This window comes from Alosa pseudoharengus, unplaced genomic scaffold, assembly GCF_046254945.1.
Source record: "Alosa pseudoharengus isolate Yale_2024_CS ecotype anadromous, Long Island Sound unplaced genomic scaffold, YU_APseudo_1.1 YU_APseudo_1.1_scf_19, whole genome shotgun sequence".
Lineage (NCBI taxonomy): Eukaryota > Metazoa > Chordata > Actinopteri > Clupeiformes > Clupeidae > Alosa > Alosa pseudoharengus.
Window position 1 is genome coordinate 9,045,604 of NW_027468657.1, and position 18,686 is coordinate 9,064,289.

The 18,686-nt window shown below is 41.0% G+C and overlaps 1 protein-coding gene across 1 annotated transcript; it reads left to right on the top strand.

The window, feature by feature from the left end:
- Positions 1-370: 370 nt before the first annotated feature.
- Positions 371-18,340, top strand: btk (Bruton agammaglobulinemia tyrosine kinase). Its single transcript, XM_076291621.1, has 18 exons — positions 371-480; positions 11,448-11,599; positions 11,710-11,814; positions 12,676-12,757; positions 12,913-13,044; positions 13,231-13,289; positions 13,420-13,613; positions 14,040-14,102; positions 14,370-14,424; positions 14,602-14,681; positions 14,954-15,081; positions 15,166-15,240; positions 15,383-15,554; positions 15,672-15,888; positions 15,974-16,038; positions 16,484-16,602; positions 16,701-16,858; positions 17,856-18,340. The coding sequence occupies exons 2-18, from the start codon at positions 11,459-11,461 to the stop codon at positions 17,925-17,927; spliced, it is 1,917 nt and encodes a 638-aa protein (XP_076147736.1). The 5' UTR covers positions 371-480; positions 11,448-11,458; the 3' UTR covers positions 17,928-18,340.
- Positions 18,341-18,686: the final 346 nt, after the last annotated feature.

Here is an 18,686-nt window from a genome sequence, read left to right on the forward strand (position 1 = left end):
TATAAATAGTATAGGCCTATAGGCTATTTGACAATAGGTTAAAGTCAGTTTAAGTTGAAATGACTTCTACTGTCTAATTGTGCCGAACAGTGGATGTAGAAAAGGCGTAAACCAACTATGGTCATCACCTATTCAAGTGATTGAATGCTGTCTCTTGAAAATAAGAAGAGACTGGTGAATAAAATAGGTTAAAACTACCTTAAAGTGTGGAGCATATAGAGATGCAATGCATTGTTAATGTTTAATTTCTGATGACTAAATTAACATGAACTCATATGAAAATGAGCAGAAAGAGCAGGAAGCAAAAGGGGAACTAAACAAAGTCAAATCCTCTCAAAGGGTGGGGTTTATTTCTCTACCGTGTGTCATAACCAACTTACAGTGTAAAACGCCTAGAGTTCTCCTTCATCCACATCAGCTCTTTAAACAGCTGTCATATAACACACATTTGACAGTGGAGAGAGTCAAGAAGACAACCAGGTAAGCACCATATTTTGTCTGTTTTTCTTCTGCCAGTGGGGGTCCCTCTGTTGGGGATCTGTGATAGGGCACACATGCACACACAATCTTGCGTTAGTGTAGCAACACAGCACAACACTACAATAGTGTGGCAACATAGCTGACAACCTTGGCAAGTGAATGCAATTGCATACATGGATACTCAGTGGCAAAACATGGCCTATACTGTTGCTGTTTTGTCTAGACATAATTCTGTGACAAAAACTCAACATGTTTCAAAAAGGAAATGGTGGTCTGCCAAATTGAGAGTTTTACTAAAATCAGTAGCAACCCAGATCTGCTGTCGTATTTGCTATGTATTACTTTTTGACTATAACATGCAATTTCATTTGACAAAGGGGATAGACAGGGAGATAAAGCAAGCAATGCTACAGTCCCTTTTGGTTCCTCTCAGCTCTTCTTCTTTTTAAACCCATGTGATGGATATCTGTGCCACACTACTTCCACAGTTCTCTGGACTGTTTAATCAAATTGACTTAGCATGTTCAATTTCTATTATACCGTGCAACCCACCATGCAAATTCAACGTGCAAGGTCGAATACATTTGCTTTGACATGCAAATGGTCCTGCTAATGTTGAGAGAGAGGCCTTTGGCAATGACCGGTGGGCTAATTATCCATTATGTTGCTTTCATAGTGGGAGTAACTAGTTTGTTGTACGTATGTCTGATGAAGTACGAATAGAGTAGTAAGAAAGCAAAACCCCGCTGTGAAATAGCACACAGCAAAATTTGAGTTGCTGAAATTGTGCCAGCACACCGTGCCAGGGCTAATGCGTGGCATATGCATAGGAAGTGTATGGTGTGGCATATGCATAGCAAGTGTATGGCTAATGTGTTGTATATGTATAGCAAGTGTATGGTGTGGCTTCCTTGGCCATTTTGACCTAGCCGGCGAACCAGATGAGTCTCAGCGCTCCAACAGTCAGAGCTTCATTTGCACTGACTACTGGTCTGGCATTCGCCATCAAGTGAACCTCAGTAGAATAGCTTGACTCAGCACAACCTGAAGGCAAAGTCTTAAAACATGTTTTGACCTATAACAATAAGATCAGACATGCTATGAACATCCTCATTTTGGGGGTTGATTTCTTATAAGCTAAACTGAGTTTTGTTTGGGGTTAAACCCCAGAGACAAAAACTAAAGCGAGCAACTGCAACCCAACCCCACACTTCCCTCTCACACACACAGATGTCATGGCTGAGTCTTTCAGTCTCAGTGAAGAGTACAGCGAGTTGAGAGTATTTCAGCACTTATTTTGAACTGCACGACAGACTGAAAGAAACATGATGTAGCTTCTTACATTGAAATAATAGCTTCAAACTCATTCTATTTTTGTGATCCTTTTTTATTAGCACCGTTCATATCATTCAGACATGTAAAATAAGAGTCTGCAACATGCATGACAGTTACTACCAAATGGTGTAATACAAAACCCCCCCCCCCCCACACACACACACACACACACACAAAGCCATCCACCCACCCACACCCTCCCACAGAACCTGCACTTCAAACTAACTTAATTCTGATGGAGCTCTGACTTCTCTGTCGTTGCCTCTGCATGGTATTGCACTAAGGCTTACCTTGAAGGGTCATGACCCTTTTTGACACTTGGTACCAATTTGTGGTGCTTTAAGAGAACTCAGATATCTCTAGGCCTATATGACGGTGGTTAGGATTCACTTCTGGACAGATAGCTGTGGCCATGTATCTTGCACAAAGTACACCCCCACCCCCTCTCACACACAAAATTAGCACAAGGCACACAGAAGGCTATCAGTCAGGAAGCCCTGTGAAAGAAGACATGCAAAGTTATTGCTCAACACATAACTGCTACTTTTAGGCCATGATATCATGTGTAAAACATTTAAATTGAATAAGGTTTTGTGACCAAAGTAGTAATATTGGTCAAAGTAGTATTGCGACGTAATGTTCTGTGGTAGTGGACAAACGATTTGTAATAAGATCTTTGGACGATCAAGGCTACCAGCAGTTGCTCAAACGTACCCAAGAGCACAATCAGGTTTTTCAATTGCTCGTGCTTTTGGTGGCTGATCATTTGGCTCAAGCCTGCAACTCACACTGCAGACTGTACCATGTGGATTCACAAATTGTAAATTTGATGTATATTTCCCATTGGCTCTGTGTGCCTTGTAGGCTAATGTGGATGTAACATTAAGTATTATATTGTCATGTTGCATGGGTTAGTTAATGCACAAAGCACATTGTAAGCTTCTGCTTGTACTGAGATGTGTAAGAATGACACGGCAAACTGGACGTCACTGAACTGATCCTTCTGGCTGATTCTCTTCCTTTGCACTGTAGGGTAGCATTGATGCAACTTCCCCATTTAATTATATTAGCATTTGTCCCTTCACATAACCATAAAATAACTCAAATACAATACAAGGGGACAATTATAAAATTATCCCAACACCATCCAAAACAGCAAGGGAAATCCTGAAGTAACTAGTTCTTTTAAAAGGTGAGACTAAGAGGATCTCATGATGAGGGAGGTGTGAACGTGTCTAGGAGTTTTGAAAGTGTTGAAAAAGTTTACACCAACTCTGCTGTTGCATGGTCGACTCTCCCTGTGGTGACAAAGTGACAAAACTGGTGTCAGCAGCAGCAGCAGAGAAAGCAGGAAATGCTGAAATGGTGTTTTTAACAGAAGGTCTGCTGGAGTCTGCTGTGGCCCAAAGTTACCAAGGCAACACCTGGAATGTTCCATCTTATTTTTCCATCGCATCCTTGCCTAATGTGCTCACGTGGAGTATGGCTATAAAGCGACCTGCTTTTCATCCTTTGTACCCTTTGAATAATGACTTTGTGAGCAGATGTACCTATCAATGTTGTAGCTACAGACATTGGTGTTAAAAAAAAAATCTACTCAAAGGGGGCATGGCTTACTAGCTAAGCGAAGCCAAGGAACAAAGCCTTCACTATCCCAAAGACTAAATGATTAACAAATGGCCATATCTCTCTCCACCTCTTGTTCCGGCTCAGCATTGAATCAATGGAAGCCTTGTGATGTGTAGGAGGTCGACAGACCGCCGCAAAGATGTGGCCGATAAAACTGCTCTGGGCTCAGTTTAACCCTTGTAAGGTGTACGGGTCTGTGGGACCCATTTTCAATGTTTGCTAAAAGAAAAATTATTCTATTTATTATTTCTTCAAATTCAGACTCATTGGCCTTGGCTCATTTTCTGTGAAGTTCAGCAAACAGTTATAGTGTGCACATCCCACCTTCTGGCAGGTGCAGGACAAAAGAAAACTACACTCAATTGAAAAAATATAATGTCCGCAACACTGCTTTTGACTCCCATATATTTAATGCAACGTTTCGACCCTGCTGGGTCTTCTTCAGGCAAAATGGATCCATGACAGAAAATGACAGAAAATGACAGAAGAAGACCCAGCAGGGTCGAAACGTTGCATTCAATAATTGGGAGTCAAAAGCAGTGTTGCGGACATTATATTTTTTCATTTTCTGTGAAGAACATTAAAGATAACTTATTTTCAATGACTGCACACAGTACACCCTCCTACACATAACTATTACATATGTGGTGTTCGGGTCTAGTGTGAGTATAATTATTGTAGGTGCTATACCTTAATTGTGTCCTCTTCCTTACTGGGCCTGCTGTGTGTGTGTGTGCGTGTGTGTGTGTGTGTGTCTGTGCGTGTCTGACTAGGTGTCTGTGTGCGGGAATGTTGTCTTTCTGCACCTGCTATAAAGTTACAAAATTGTTACATTTCAAGCATGTGCACCTGTTCTGATTAAGTTCTAAGAAATAAGCACCAATAATTATCAAAAATCTTGTTTCTATTTTTGTACCTTGTTTACAATTGAATTTCCTCATTTTCTTACAAAAAATTAAAATCATTATGATCATAAATATAATCTCACAGGGGTAAAAATAATAAATTATGTCTATATCATTTGGCAATTGAGCTAAAGTAAACATCTGATAAGTATTTTTACATAAATTGTTGTATTGGCTGTATTGATTAAAAAATTGTTGTATTGGCTGTATTGATAAAAAAAAAAAAAAGCCTAATAATGTGGTGGGTCCACCAGACCTGGGAACATTGGCTGAGTAACAAAAATATGAACACCTTACAAGGGTTAAGTCTTCACCCAGACTCAACATGACAAGGCCTTTAAAAAAAAAAAATGACAGAATAACATTTATAACTGACTCCAGTGGCTTATTTGGCTTGATTAACCATTGAGATCACATGGAGAGCAGGAACCAATGGAAGTCTATTGTGGATAGGGTGGGATGTGCTGTAAGCTGCTGATAGGTTGAGACTGTCTGGATAAGTGGCTCGGTGGTCTAGAACAGGGAGCAGGAAGATATGGGTAAAGGAAACAGATGTGCTCGGGCAGGAAGCCACAGCAACAAAGGGTGTCATTGACACAGCATGTGGGCCCTATGCAAATGTCTGGTAATCAGTCTCCAGATACCTGGCCACTTCCAGCCTCTGCCGGGCTGGGACCAGCTCATCTTCAGCATCCCAACCTGGAAATAGGAACGTATAGAGGCCACCCTTTAGTCCAAGCAGTGACTGAATCTTTCGCCAACTCCCCTCTCTAGTCATAGAGAAATAATGAAATAATCCAAAATTAATGTTTGAGAAATCTGAGCCAGTCACAAGGAAAGTTGTAAGTTTAAAACACCTTTAATCTCACATGGCAGTTAAAACATGCTGTGTTTCAGCATAATTATAGCCTTCATCAAGGCAAATCAAAATGGTTGCTTTTGGGCTGTTTTGTTGCCTTTGGACTGTTCCAAAATGCTTGTTCTACATTTCATTGTAGTATTGCCTGGCAATACTAGTTTTCATACATGGCATCACCTAAGATTACACTCGGTAAACATTACAAGCTGCTGCGCAGCGCCACCAATAGCTTATCATGACCTGGTGAACAGTGTTTTCCCCGACGCATTCTACTGTCAGTGACTGACTGGAGAAAAGTGAGGTTCTGTGTTCCATTCATTCATTTTCAGTGGGGGCGTGCCCTGCCGTGCTTCTATCTGTTAATTTACGGCACAATTGAATGGTATTATGGAACTGCAGACCGAAAGAAAAAAAAACCTAAAACTTTCCCCTATCGAGATTATACTTTTTAATTTGGTGTCATCAAATATAGTAGAGGCATAACATTAGGGAGTAGCCTGGAGTGTATGAGTGTCCATTGAATGTGCGTGTCTGCGTAAGCCTATAAGGGCCCGTCCCATTTCTCCCCCCTTAAAACTTCCACTTGGTTTTGATTGCCCTCAACATTAAAGCCCCCTCGACAAGGGAAGTGGAGGTGAAGATCTTTCCCTATGAATTGGGACACCACTATATGCAAATTAGCGTAGCGAACGTGCTCACCTACGTCACGCGCAGCGCCGACGTGTCTACCGGTAGTAGCCTGCTACTATTTTAATTCAGGAACATGCCCGTTCCAGTGGTCATTGTTGTGTGGGCTGTGCTGGTTTATCTACGTCTGGTTAATCAACAAAGACATTTGTGTTCATGTGAACGCCAGAACACACATCCTAAATATTGACGAAACTACCCAGATTGATTTATAACGTTATTTGATGGGCAGACTCTCTCAAAGCAATCAGCAGATATCATGAACATCGTCAGACAGCTTCGTGAGATATTTTCTAACATTAGTGTTCAAAACTCAACAGTCTACCAAATGGTGTAATACAAAACACCCCCCCCCCCCCCACACACACACACACACACACACACTAAGCCTGCATTGGTCCTGGCTATATTTTGAGGGTTTTTTTTAAGGGGGAAATAGCACTTCCCCTTGCTCCCTAAAGTAATGGGACACCCTAGCCCTACACGTGCACGCGCAAAAACGAGGGTTAGGGCAAAAATCTAGGGGTAGGGGAGGTATTGGGACGGGCCCTAAATGAACTGACACACTGAACCACTCGTGGGTAGACCAGAAGCAATGATATTTAAAACAACGAATGAAGATTCCTGGAACTGGAGAGGAGAGCAAGCCTAATCGAGAAGAGCTAGCCTAATCCACTGCATAAACAAAAAATAGCAAATAGCCTATGGAGATAACAGCTTTAAAAAACATTTATTTCGGTCGTCTCGCTGGAGAGAACGCAGAATGTGGGCTGTTACGCAAATAAAGGAATTAGGGAGAGGATCTAGCCTGACGTAGCCACACTCAATTCTAGTCAGAATATGAGTTTGATACTGCTCCATTGGGACCTAATTATGGGGCGTGTTTCTACCGATACAGGGGGGGAATGCCTCTGCACTCAATTGGATAGACCTAACCAATCAGAGCAACAAAATAGCTTACCGTGAGGTGTAGGAAGAACACACTAACCATCCTTCTTCTCCACAAATGCTTAAACATTGTTTTCTGGTCTTTTGTAAAAGTTATTGTGCCGTCAATCTCCTCATTAGCGAAATCTAAGAGATACATAGGGTAGGCTATTAGGAACAAACTGATAGCCTATATCCCCTCCATTTTTAAAGATAATTCTGTTGAACACTGATATGCTACAAACATGTTATAAACAGCTGGGAAAGGCTGTCGCAAATCCCTCGAACAGGTGGTCAATCAGAGATTTCAAACGAACGAGGGAACAACATGTCACAATGCAACACGCTGTTTTCCCTTGATGAAAGTGAAACCATGAGTTTTCCCACATCTCAACTTTGGCCAAAGTTTTCAAAAATAATTGTTTTCAGTGATAAAACCTCATTAAATAATATGCATTTTCCATATGGGGCCATATGTCTCCTTCTAGCCACAGCGTTTTTGTTGCAAACATAGGCCTAATCTAAGCGTGCTCAGATGACGTGATAGACGAGGCGCTGTTGCTCACCTGTCCATCATCGTAAAGCCCGATTTGATTGGTCCGCCAGATCTAGGGCTGTATTTTGGGCACCAGCCGTAAAGTTCGTTTTTCACCCGCGCAAAGTTGAATTCGGTATTTTGCACGTTTATTTTTTAAGCATTGCGCCCAGGGGTGTGGCAATTAACAACCTAGGGAGGGTCCTAGCGCGTTGTCTAAAAATCGCTATCATACACCACCTAAACCTGGTCAGAAGTCAATGGCGAGTTGTTCATATGCTATTTTAAGAGCGCATGTCAACAGTCATATTGGCAGGTGCACGCACAATCCTTCTATCATTCATGAACGCACACCAGCGCACGTCCATGCAAAGCATTACAAATTGCACGATTACAGTGGGAAAAATAATTAGAATAAAGATATTACGAAATACTGTACATCTCATGATGAGTAGTTATTCACCATCATTTGCAAATTGGTAATGACGGTTAAAAGTGATTAAGGAGAGGTGAGACACGTATGGAGCACAGCTGAAGACGCACTGTCACGAGATATAAGCAACTCCTCTGCAAGATAAATGTTGTTTTATTCAGTCATTTGAGCAATATTAGGGTAAGTGTTGCTTTTTCCAGCCTATGTTTTCGGTGGTAACCCATTGTCAGTCAATAGTGAAAGTAACTGCATATAACTGTCTTGTCGTTGACTGATCCTGTCGTTGATAACTCCTTGGTGAAGTTAGTTTCACTTTGCCAATGAGTTCAAATAATAGACAAGTGGAAATGCGTGAAGGCTATGCTAGGTTTTAGTAAAGCATGGTTTAAGAATGACTATTCTCCATACGGTCTCGCAAGCAGCCTCCTTCAAATGCGCCATTGAATGCCAAAATACCGATGCATTTATTTGACATATCGCGCTTTGCGCCGTTAAAGGGAATGACAGATGTCATTCTCATTGGTTTAAAATGATGTTACGCCCCAAACACACCCATATGACTGATTAAAAAACCTAGGAACACCTTGTTGCGCCATGCGCTCCACTTTTGATAACGAAACCCCTCCCAATGTGAACTGGACATCCTACTAAATTTGAATAGACTTTTGACGAGTGACGATGCGCTTTAGAATGTCATGATAGGGCCCCTTGAGCGAGCATAGTTGCTCCACAACGGAGCAATGCCAGACCGAACTTCCCAACCTCAAATGTTGTGAGTGGGACTAAGTTCGGCTGGCACCCAGGCTAGAGATGATCTGCATCTAACTGAGAGCTTGTTTTCCTAACATCTCCATTGTTAACGTGGAATATGTCCCTATGCAGGCTAGTGTCAAGCAGTGAAGAGATTCTGCAGGTAGCAATGTTCATGTCACACAGAGTCAGACAGAAGACTGGCCCTGCTTGCTTTGCTAGGTATTTCTGTCCCTCCCAATCTACGTTCCTCTAGATTTTGATGTCAAGATTCACTGTTGGTTTTTAATGACAAATGAGTAACAGTCTATGCAACTATTAGCAAACTTTTACATAGCCTTCTTCTCGCTCACATCATGTTTGATTGTCAACTGCTCACCAGAAATGAACATTGCATGACACTCCTCTGCGATCCAAGACAGGTTCTCTTCGAGTTGTTTGGTTTTTCAATATTTATGTTAACTAATCAAATAGCAAACATCCTGACTTACATCTTCATATGCACATCTCATTTCCAAATATAGCCTACAGACATGACACAAGTTACTCTCCTTAAAGTGAAAGGCACCTAATTAGACTTACACACCACTAATACAATGTAATCATGACATTACATATATCGGTATAGGTCGGTGTTAAAAAAGTTGAAAAATATGAAATATTTAAATGACAAAATAGTTTTGGCTACTTGTAATTATGAACTCCAAAATATGTATATAGGCCTATTTTACACCTATATATATATATATATATATATATATATGACACTTACATTTAGGGCTATAATGAGTATACTATAAAACGGCAGAAATTACCTGTCTAAAATGGTTGTTAACGTCTGCAGTGTGGTGCTAGTTAGTTTTGTTTACTCATGGCAACAGCTGATATGGACGGAAAACTCATGATCACGGAAAACTTAGCCTTCTCCCCTCTGAACCAAGGGGGTAGGCGACTGTTCAGAGGCTAGAAGTCGATCACTTCTAGCTAGCATTCCATTGGCTCTCATTCATTTTCACACCTTTCTCATACTTACACCTTTTCTATTTTCGGAGAAATATAACATCGTGTGGCTGGCGTCATAACCTCGGAACTCACTTTACGCCTAAGTAGTAAACTTTTTTCTGTAAACAATGCTATTATGACGTAATGAGCATGTGACTTAGTGTCGCACAGGAGCGAAGTAACCGTATTCTCTGGATAAGAAACTCAAAGGCAGTCTGGGGAAAAGTCCACGGGTAAGATATTTAGGAAAGTATTGAGGGGAAAAAAACAATTAAGTGCTGTTTTGATGGGTTGATACTGTCAGAACAAATCCCCACCAAAAGCTGCACTCGAACTCGCAGCACTCGGCACGTTATACATTTTCTTAACACGGCTACCAGACAACTTCCTGTAGACCACGCCTACTGTGTTTCAGTCCGTTGCTTAACGTCACACGTTTCTCCCTCACCTAGACTGAGGATGCACGAGAACCGAAGTCGACCAACAGGAAATAGGTTCAAATTGGCCTCACTCATCTCATTCTAAGTCTACGGATTGGCTGTGTCCATGGCTGTTTCCCAAAGTCTAGGAAGCATTCTCAAAGGTCGCCACGTCATCGAACTCTGCTGAGCACTGTTCCCATGTCAAGAATAGTGCATGCCTTCGTGCCAGCCGTAAACTCGGAGGACCCGAATTTAAAAATTCCGACCTCTGAAAAAAGTGTTCATGAGATCAGCTCGGAAAGCAAATACAGGAAACGAATAAATACGTTAATATAACTGTTTACTATGGTTGAGCAAGAAGGATAATGTCTCGGACGAGTGTTTCTATATGTAGTGTTAATTTAGTGATAAATTACCTTGCCTATTTGTAATGAGAGTGAGATTCGCCTCTTGTGTTAAAAAATCCTTGCATAAGATTGGATAAGCCACTTGTCCGTCATCTATTGACGTGCTACTTCAACCACTCACATCAAAGCCTACCCGTGACGCTGAGAACAGTCTCAAAGTCGCTTCTACGCCATTTCACATCTATGAAACTCCCGCCCTGCGTCCTGATTGGCTCTACCATACAATCTCGTGCCGAAATCACTCTCAACGGAACCGATCCCAGATGGATGTGAGTGGAGCTAGGCGGAGCTAGGCGGAACGAAATTCATCTGGCGAGAGTCAGGTTATCTAACCTCATCTTCGTAGAACCCGACTAGCAAGGAAGCATTCTATCAAAGAAGCATGCTCGACTTTGGGAAATAGCCCATATCTTTTACTGTCATGCTCTGAACCAACCTCTGAATGGTAGAATGACACGCCACTCCGGTTCACACTGCACAGTGCACAGAGATATGTATGAAGGTTCATTAAAAAGGCAGAGAGTGCACTCAAGAACTGAGGAAGACAACCTTAGGTCATCCATTGTGCTGTTAAGTGCATGCCGTCAAGTCATACAAGAGGGAAGTGCATTAATGACACACATGATTTCCCATTGGACCATGACCACCAATGCTCATGCATTAATGCAATCATGCAATTCTTACATGTCACACACAATTATTATGTCCTCACAATGTGGTGGGATTATTTTTTGTTGTATAACTAACACCCCTCTAGCGTGTTTCACAAGATTTCTGTGAAATCGCTGCATCTTGTTTCTCTCTTCTGGGGGATTTGTTGCATTTTCTTTGCATTTAATGAAAACAAGACATGTGAAGCAAAAAATAAAGATACATAGAAAGCACATGTTGGGAAACGTTTGTGCGCTTGTGACTGTTCCTCCATATTAACCATGGTAGGTGCATGTTCCAATAAAAAAACAAAACGCCACCCTGATCATCAGCAACTTCAGAATAATTTACATTTGTAGATACTAACCCCGTTCATATATTGTCTGTCATTTAGTCAAATATCTTTATCTCCTTCTGATAAACAGGTGGAGACATCATGTCAGAAAGCTACCTAGAAGAAATCTTTATAAAACGTTCACAACAGAAAAAAAAGACTTCTCCGTTGAACTACAAGGAGAGATTATTTGTTCTCACAGATGACAAGATTTCCTACTATGACTATGATCCTGAGAAAAGGGTAAGCTGTGCACTAACCATCACTCACACATCACATCCGGGAACTTCCACGTGCTGTTAAGGATCTCTGCTTGCAAACAAACATGGCTCAACCATTTCTGTAACCAACAGAAAAAGAAAAGTTTGAAAGGCTCAGTCGACCTCGAAAAGATAAAGTGCGTGGAGACGGTAGAGCCAGACGACAGCTCTCCACCTGAACGACAGTTTCCCTTCCAGGTGAGCTTCTCCACCCATATGTAGGTGAACATCCTTACTAATGAGCTATAGTAGACATCTTATCTTATCATTCATACCCTTTCCAGTTTCACTGAAACTCAATAACTTGTAGTTCACAGTATGCCACATCAGAAGGAATATATTGAAAAAATTGTTGTAGAATGCAATGGTGATCAAATGTGATCTAAAAAGGTAGCAATTCTTTCAAATCTATAATGCTTTGAAGTAAATCTTCATAGGATATAGATCATGTATATTCTGTAAATCCTGACAGATAGGAACTGAGATAGGCATTGATTGTTTGCTTGTCCACGCTACACTTTACATCACTAAGCCAGAGAGCAGTTCCCCTGATACGCTCCAACCACAGGGGGTAGACAATCTGACTTCATGAAAGTGGATATTGAGAAGTGAAACCAGGTCTTTTGAAAAAAAGGCTCATGAGCACAGCAGGTGTTGCAACTTTGAATAACCAGCCCCCCCCCCACCCTCCACACACACAGACACAGAAACATGCACACACAGACACAGACACATTAATGAGGCAGTCAGTTGTTCAACCAGTGTGGTCATCAAGTTTTGCTATGTAATGCTTAAGAGAACCACCATACTATATGGACTTTTCCCCCCATGCTGACCAGAGCGCTGGCAGTATCAAGTCCAGTTGCAGAAAATAGGTCTGATTAATGTCTGAGTCAAAAGCAATGCACAGTATCAACCTTTGTTTAATTTTTTTTTTTAATGTTAGGCAAAAGTCAAAAGCATGTAATCTTCAGCATATAGTGTCTAAAAGTAAGTCAATAGTATACTGCAGATAACACCAGTGCTACATCACAAAGATGAAGATTTTGTTAATCACAGATCATCTACGATGAAGGACCTCTCTACATTTTCGCCAAGTCAGATGACACCCGAAGACTATGGATCCGCAGGATAAAGCATGGTCAGTATGATAATCAGGGCCAATTCATGACACACCACACGCTGTCATTCAACACTGAATGACTCTATCTATCTCCCCGTGGTGCAAATACACGCCACTCATGCAAATCCTGTGTTGATTTAATGGAAATGTCTTCCCACACACTCATGTCAAAGTCGTGAGGTTCAACAAGGACCTGATGCACAAGTACCACCCCTGCTTCTGGGAGGATGGCGCATGGAAATGCTGCCAGCAGGTGGTTAAGCAGGCTTTGGGCTGCAAAGTGCTAGAGTCGACCAGGAATGGAGGTAAGCGGTCTGTGACGGGCAGGATAGTTGCATGAGCAATCCAGTACTTTTCAAATTTGAGACTACCATGCCGAAACGCATGAAATGCTGAAATGATACGTTCATTTAGAGATTCTGAAATGTTATACTCAATCAGATATTGTGTGTTCATTAAATGAAAGACTTCTTTAACATTTTTTTTTAAAGCATTCGCCACCAAATCCCATCGCAAATCACGAAAACCACTCCCACCCACCCCAGAGGAGGTCAGTCATTTCCCTCCTTTCTTTCGTCCTTACATTCATTCTCTCTTTCTTTCTTTCCTTCTTTGGCATACTGATCAGATATTCCTTGCTCTTCCCCCTATCTGTGTGACCCCCCCCCCCCCCCCACCAGGAGAAGCCCTCCAGGCCTCTGCCTCCTCAGCCCCCACCACAGCAGCCGCAGGGCCCATGTCCAGGCAGCACGGTGATCGCCGAGTACCCGTACACACCAAACGCGCCCCAGGACCTGGAGCTGAGGAAGGACGAGGAATACACCATCCTGGAGATGAACGATGCCAACTGGTGGAGGGCCAGAGATAAATACGGGTGTGTAGTGTACATATGTAAAGGGCTGTGGCAATAACATGACACATCAAATGTGTAGTGTACTTATGGACAGGGCGGTGAGCTTAGAGTCGTGACTTCAATTCAGTTCATTGTCATTTCAGTAATTCTATCTTATTCACACCTAGCTATGATAAGGCCTGCTGTCTGTCATCCCAGCTGAGCAGAAATACTTCTTGGTTCAAATCCAGTTTCATGTCCAGTTCCAAATAATTTCACTCTGCAGATGTGATCACCTAACTGATGAAACTTAACAACTTACCAGAGAGCAACACCATCCAACAGTGAGGAAATAATGTAACCTCAGGATGTGACCAGTGCCGGGTGCACTTTCAGAAAACTGAATTATACTTTAATTAAGAATGTTTTATTTAAGAATTAATGCTGTGGCATTCTGTCTGTTCATAGGAGGGAAGGATACATACCAAGTAATTATGTCACTGAGGCTGTGAACGGCCTGGAGAAGTTTGAGTGAGTATGAGCCCTAGCTATTAACTATTAGCCTAAACATGAGGCTGGATTGTCTAAAGGTTTGCATCGACTGAAGAAACAGGAAATCACAGAGTAAAAAAATACCTCTCAATTTATCTCAGGATATGATCACCTAGACCTACCCACAGTAGTCATATGCTAACACAATGTGTGTCTATATCTCCACAGTAGTCATATGCTAACACAATGTGTGTCTATATCTCCAGTAGTCATATGCTAACACAATGTGTGTCTATATCTGCCCAGCTGGTACTGCAAGAACATGAATAGAAGCCAGGCAGAGCAATTACTGAAGACAGAGGTCAGTAATCAACATGATAAAAGTTGCACTCTATTCTGTGAATATGTAAAATATTATTGTATATATAATATAATATATAAAACAGAAAATAAATGTGCTGGTAACTTATTTTCGCAAGCATATTTACACCACAGATGTTACTATGCACATGCTATGCACTGTTTTTGTGCTTTACAGAACAAAGATGGTGGATTCTTAGTTCGAGACTCAAGCAAATCTGGGAAGTACACGGTGACTGTGTTCTCAAAAGTTGGAGGGTGAGTTTCTGGGGCGCTGGCCGAGAGTAACAGTAAATGAACCTAGCACAGCTAAAAAAGCAGAACATGCAATTAAAGAAAAAAGAAAACAAGCAAAAGTGAAAATAACAGCAGAAAGGAGGAAATGCTATAAAGTCTCCTGTGCAAAGGTGGGATTAGATGCATTAAAACCTACAACACTGTTCTATTCTGAATTGGCTTAATTCACATATCTTGTGTACTTTTCTTGCCTAACCAAATGAATTGGCAAAAATGTCTTGGCTTTCTACCAGGGAGACTGTAGGCATCTGTAAACACTACAATATTTGTACCACTGCCCAAGGCCAATTCTACTTGGCACAGTCACACAATTTCAGCTCAATCCCAGACCTCATCAACTACCATCAGCACAACTCTGCAGGTAAGACAAACATCCACGTGTGCATTATTCTACACGTCATGCTATTTTAACTAAAAACCTTAATGTGTCTACTCTCCATTGCAGGTTTAGTAAGTAGGCTGAAGCATATTATATCCAACAGAGCAGACAGTGCACCGTCCCCTTTTGGTCTTGGGTATGGTGAGTATTACCACAATGGCATGAAAGTGAATATTCACTTAACACCAGAATTTGAGATAGCAAGTCTAAATAGTTTGACTCTGCTAAGATGAAGTTTGGGTATTCTACATTCATACCTGCTGTTGTTTGTCATTTTGTTCAGGTGTTTGGGAGATTGACCCTACTCACCTCACCTTCATAAAAGAACTTGGCTGTGGGCAGTTTGGCGTGGTCAAGTACGGGAAGTGGCAAGGCCAGCACGATGTAGCCATTAAAATGATCAAAGAGGGATCAATGTCTGAGCTTGACTTCATTGATGAGGCCAAAGTCATGATGTGAGTACACGTTACAACACAAAATAGATTTGTTTCAGTACGACTTCCAAACCTTTAGATTACTTACACCATGACCATGCAAAAGTTGAGCCTTGCATTTTCATTCCCCAAAACCAGGAAGCTCCGTCACCAAAACCTGGTTCAGCTCTACGGGGTTTGTACAAAACAAAGGCCTATTTACATCGTCACGGAGTTCCTCTCAAACGGATGTCTGCTGACTTATCTTCGGGATTGCCTGAAAAATCCAACCTCTATTCACCTCTTAGAGATGTGCAAAGACGTGACTGAAGGGATGGCCTACCTTGAGTCTCAACAGTTCATCCACAGAGATCTTGTAAGTGTAACAGGTTTTGCAAGTGCCACCAAGACTAATATCTATTAATCTATAGCACACAATCACTTGATTCATTTTTTTTCAGGCTGCAAGGAACTGTTTGGTAGCTGCCAATGGAACCATCAAAGTGACTGACTTTGGTCTGTCAAGGTACTGCACTATGTTTGTGCTATAGGTTCTGCCTAAGGTTACAAGTTTTCTTCACTATGCTAACGGTATTTTAAATGACCGCATTCACCACAAGGAACCTCCGATAAAAAATATATTTTTGCAGATCAGATCTGTCTTCTCTTTCTGTCAGTTGATATAGAAGTTGTGAACAACACTACATGGTTTTGACACCCAGGGAACACCTATAAAACATGTTCATATTTCTGTATATGTTTATGGCATTTTGACCAAGATGATAAATAAACACTAAATTATTTGTTAAAAATAATAGTTTCAAATAAAGTCAAAAAGCCTATAAGCATAATAACAATTAACAACAACAACACAACAACAATATCAAAATCAAATATCAACAATGATATTTATACATGTATCTGACACCATGAACTGATAAGTGAATACAATGATCTGTTTCTGCTTTCAGGTACGTGCTAGATGATGAGTACACTAGCTCTGCGGGAACAAAGTTCCCTGTGCGTTGGTCTCCTCCTGAAGTTCTGCTGTACTGCAAATTCAGTAGCAAGTCTGATATCTGGGCATATGGTCAGTCACTATAGTAATATCTCATTGCCATAATCATCTCACATCATGAAGATGTACGCTATTAACTGCAATATGATATAATGTGTTGTTTTCAATAGGTGTCCTAATGTGGGAGATATACACTTTGGGAAAAATGCCATACGAGCGGTTGAGTAACTCAGAAATAGTGGACAAGGTGTCGACTGGTCTGCGCCTGTATCGCCCCCAACTGGCCAACGAGAGAGTCTACTCAATCATGGGAGATTGCTGGCGAGAGGTATAGTTACAGTTTTGTTTTCTTTTTTCCCTATTGCTATACTACTACCAGGCTTATGGGCTAAAAAGTCAAAACCATATCGCCATTTGCCAAAAGACATATACATTCTCCAAAACTGTAAACACGATTCAAATGATTTGAACTTTTGCAGCAAAACTCTACACAAATTCCTACATTTTTTACATGCACTATATATTTAGATAGCGTTGCTCACACACAATACAGTCCCTCTCATACCAACTTCAAGTTTCTTGATAACTTTAATCATCCAATCGGAATACATTGAACCAGTTCTCAATTTGGGCATGCATTGACGAGAATTGTCTCCACCAGCTAGACAAGTTCAGTTGTGACTTTTTGAGTGCATCTCTGATAGGCTCTGATATGTAACAGGCAGATCAGCATAGTTGATCTGTTGACTGTCTGCAGGTTATGGTATGTCTCGTAGGCAGATAAAAGCTTTTGCTCTCAAACACTGTCCACAGAGTCAGTGTAGGCCTACTGATGAAGGGATAGACACTAGATAGCGTTGACATTGAATATAATAAACTCAAGTCACCATAACTCAAACCCATAGCACATAATTCTCAAACTGGAACCATGAAGTCAAAATTGTTTACACATCAAATTAGAGCCTCAAGTTAAAGTTATAAGTGCCATGTCAATTTACCTACTTTGGAAGATGTGGATCACCAAACACCTGTCCTTATGCATGAGCATTTGTCTTTCATTCATGTATGTACAGCTCTGAAAAAAATTAAGAGACCACTGCACATTTTTTATGTCATCCTACGGTTGCTGAGTGACATTCGAATGAGTTGACGGTCTGTTCAAAATTAAGAGACCGCTGCAAATTTGAATATCACCGTCAACTCATTTGAATGTCACTCAGCAACCGTAGGATGACATTAGAAAAATGTGCAGTGGTCTCTTAATTTTTTCCAGAACTGTGAGTAAAACATTTGATCCATCCATTTGATTTGTGATCTATCCACAGAAAGCAGAAGAGCGACCATCCTTCCTAGAGCTAGTGTCAAATGTCCAAGACCTGCTGTATGAGATGCAGTAGGAGACTGTACATGGCAGAGGACTAGATGACTGGCTGTTCCGGATGCCCTGACTGAAGAAGTGGCACTGAGGGAATCTCTCAGATGGACACTATGAGGAGGAGGCCAGCTTCACAGACTCAGAGAGAGTAGGACTGCTTCTACTGTCTGTGAAGAACTGAGCAAGGCATACAGTCAAACATTCACCCTCTGTCCATCTGGAAACCAAAAATACTGTGAATAACTTTGTTTATTAGGCCTCTGGGTTTATCACCAATATATTTTGGATTATATTGTCATTAATTGTGAGACTGTATCACTGGTGATATAAATGTATTATACTATTAGGCTATTATATCATTACTGTCACATGGCAGGGGTTGTGATTTTAATTGTACATGATTCCTGAGATTTTAATAAAAAGTAATTAATGCTGTAGTAGTTTTATTTCTATTTCATTGTTTAAAGCAGAAGACTTCCTGGCATGTTAAATTATACCAACAAGTAAATAAACTGGGGATAGGCCTACTCTTGAATTACAATGGAATTCTTCTTTTTAGTCATTCTTATATATCCCTTTAATCAAACCAACCTTTATTTTATCATTTAACACTTACAATAAGCTTCTAAGCTTATTCCAGTTCGAATCTCTGTCAGGGCCTGTTCTAGCCTACTACATTTGGGTGGGCTGGTAGAAATTTTGAGTGGGTAACATAGCAAAGCGGTCAATTTGGATCAACATTGACATAAACGGTCAAGTTGGATCAACATCGACATAAACC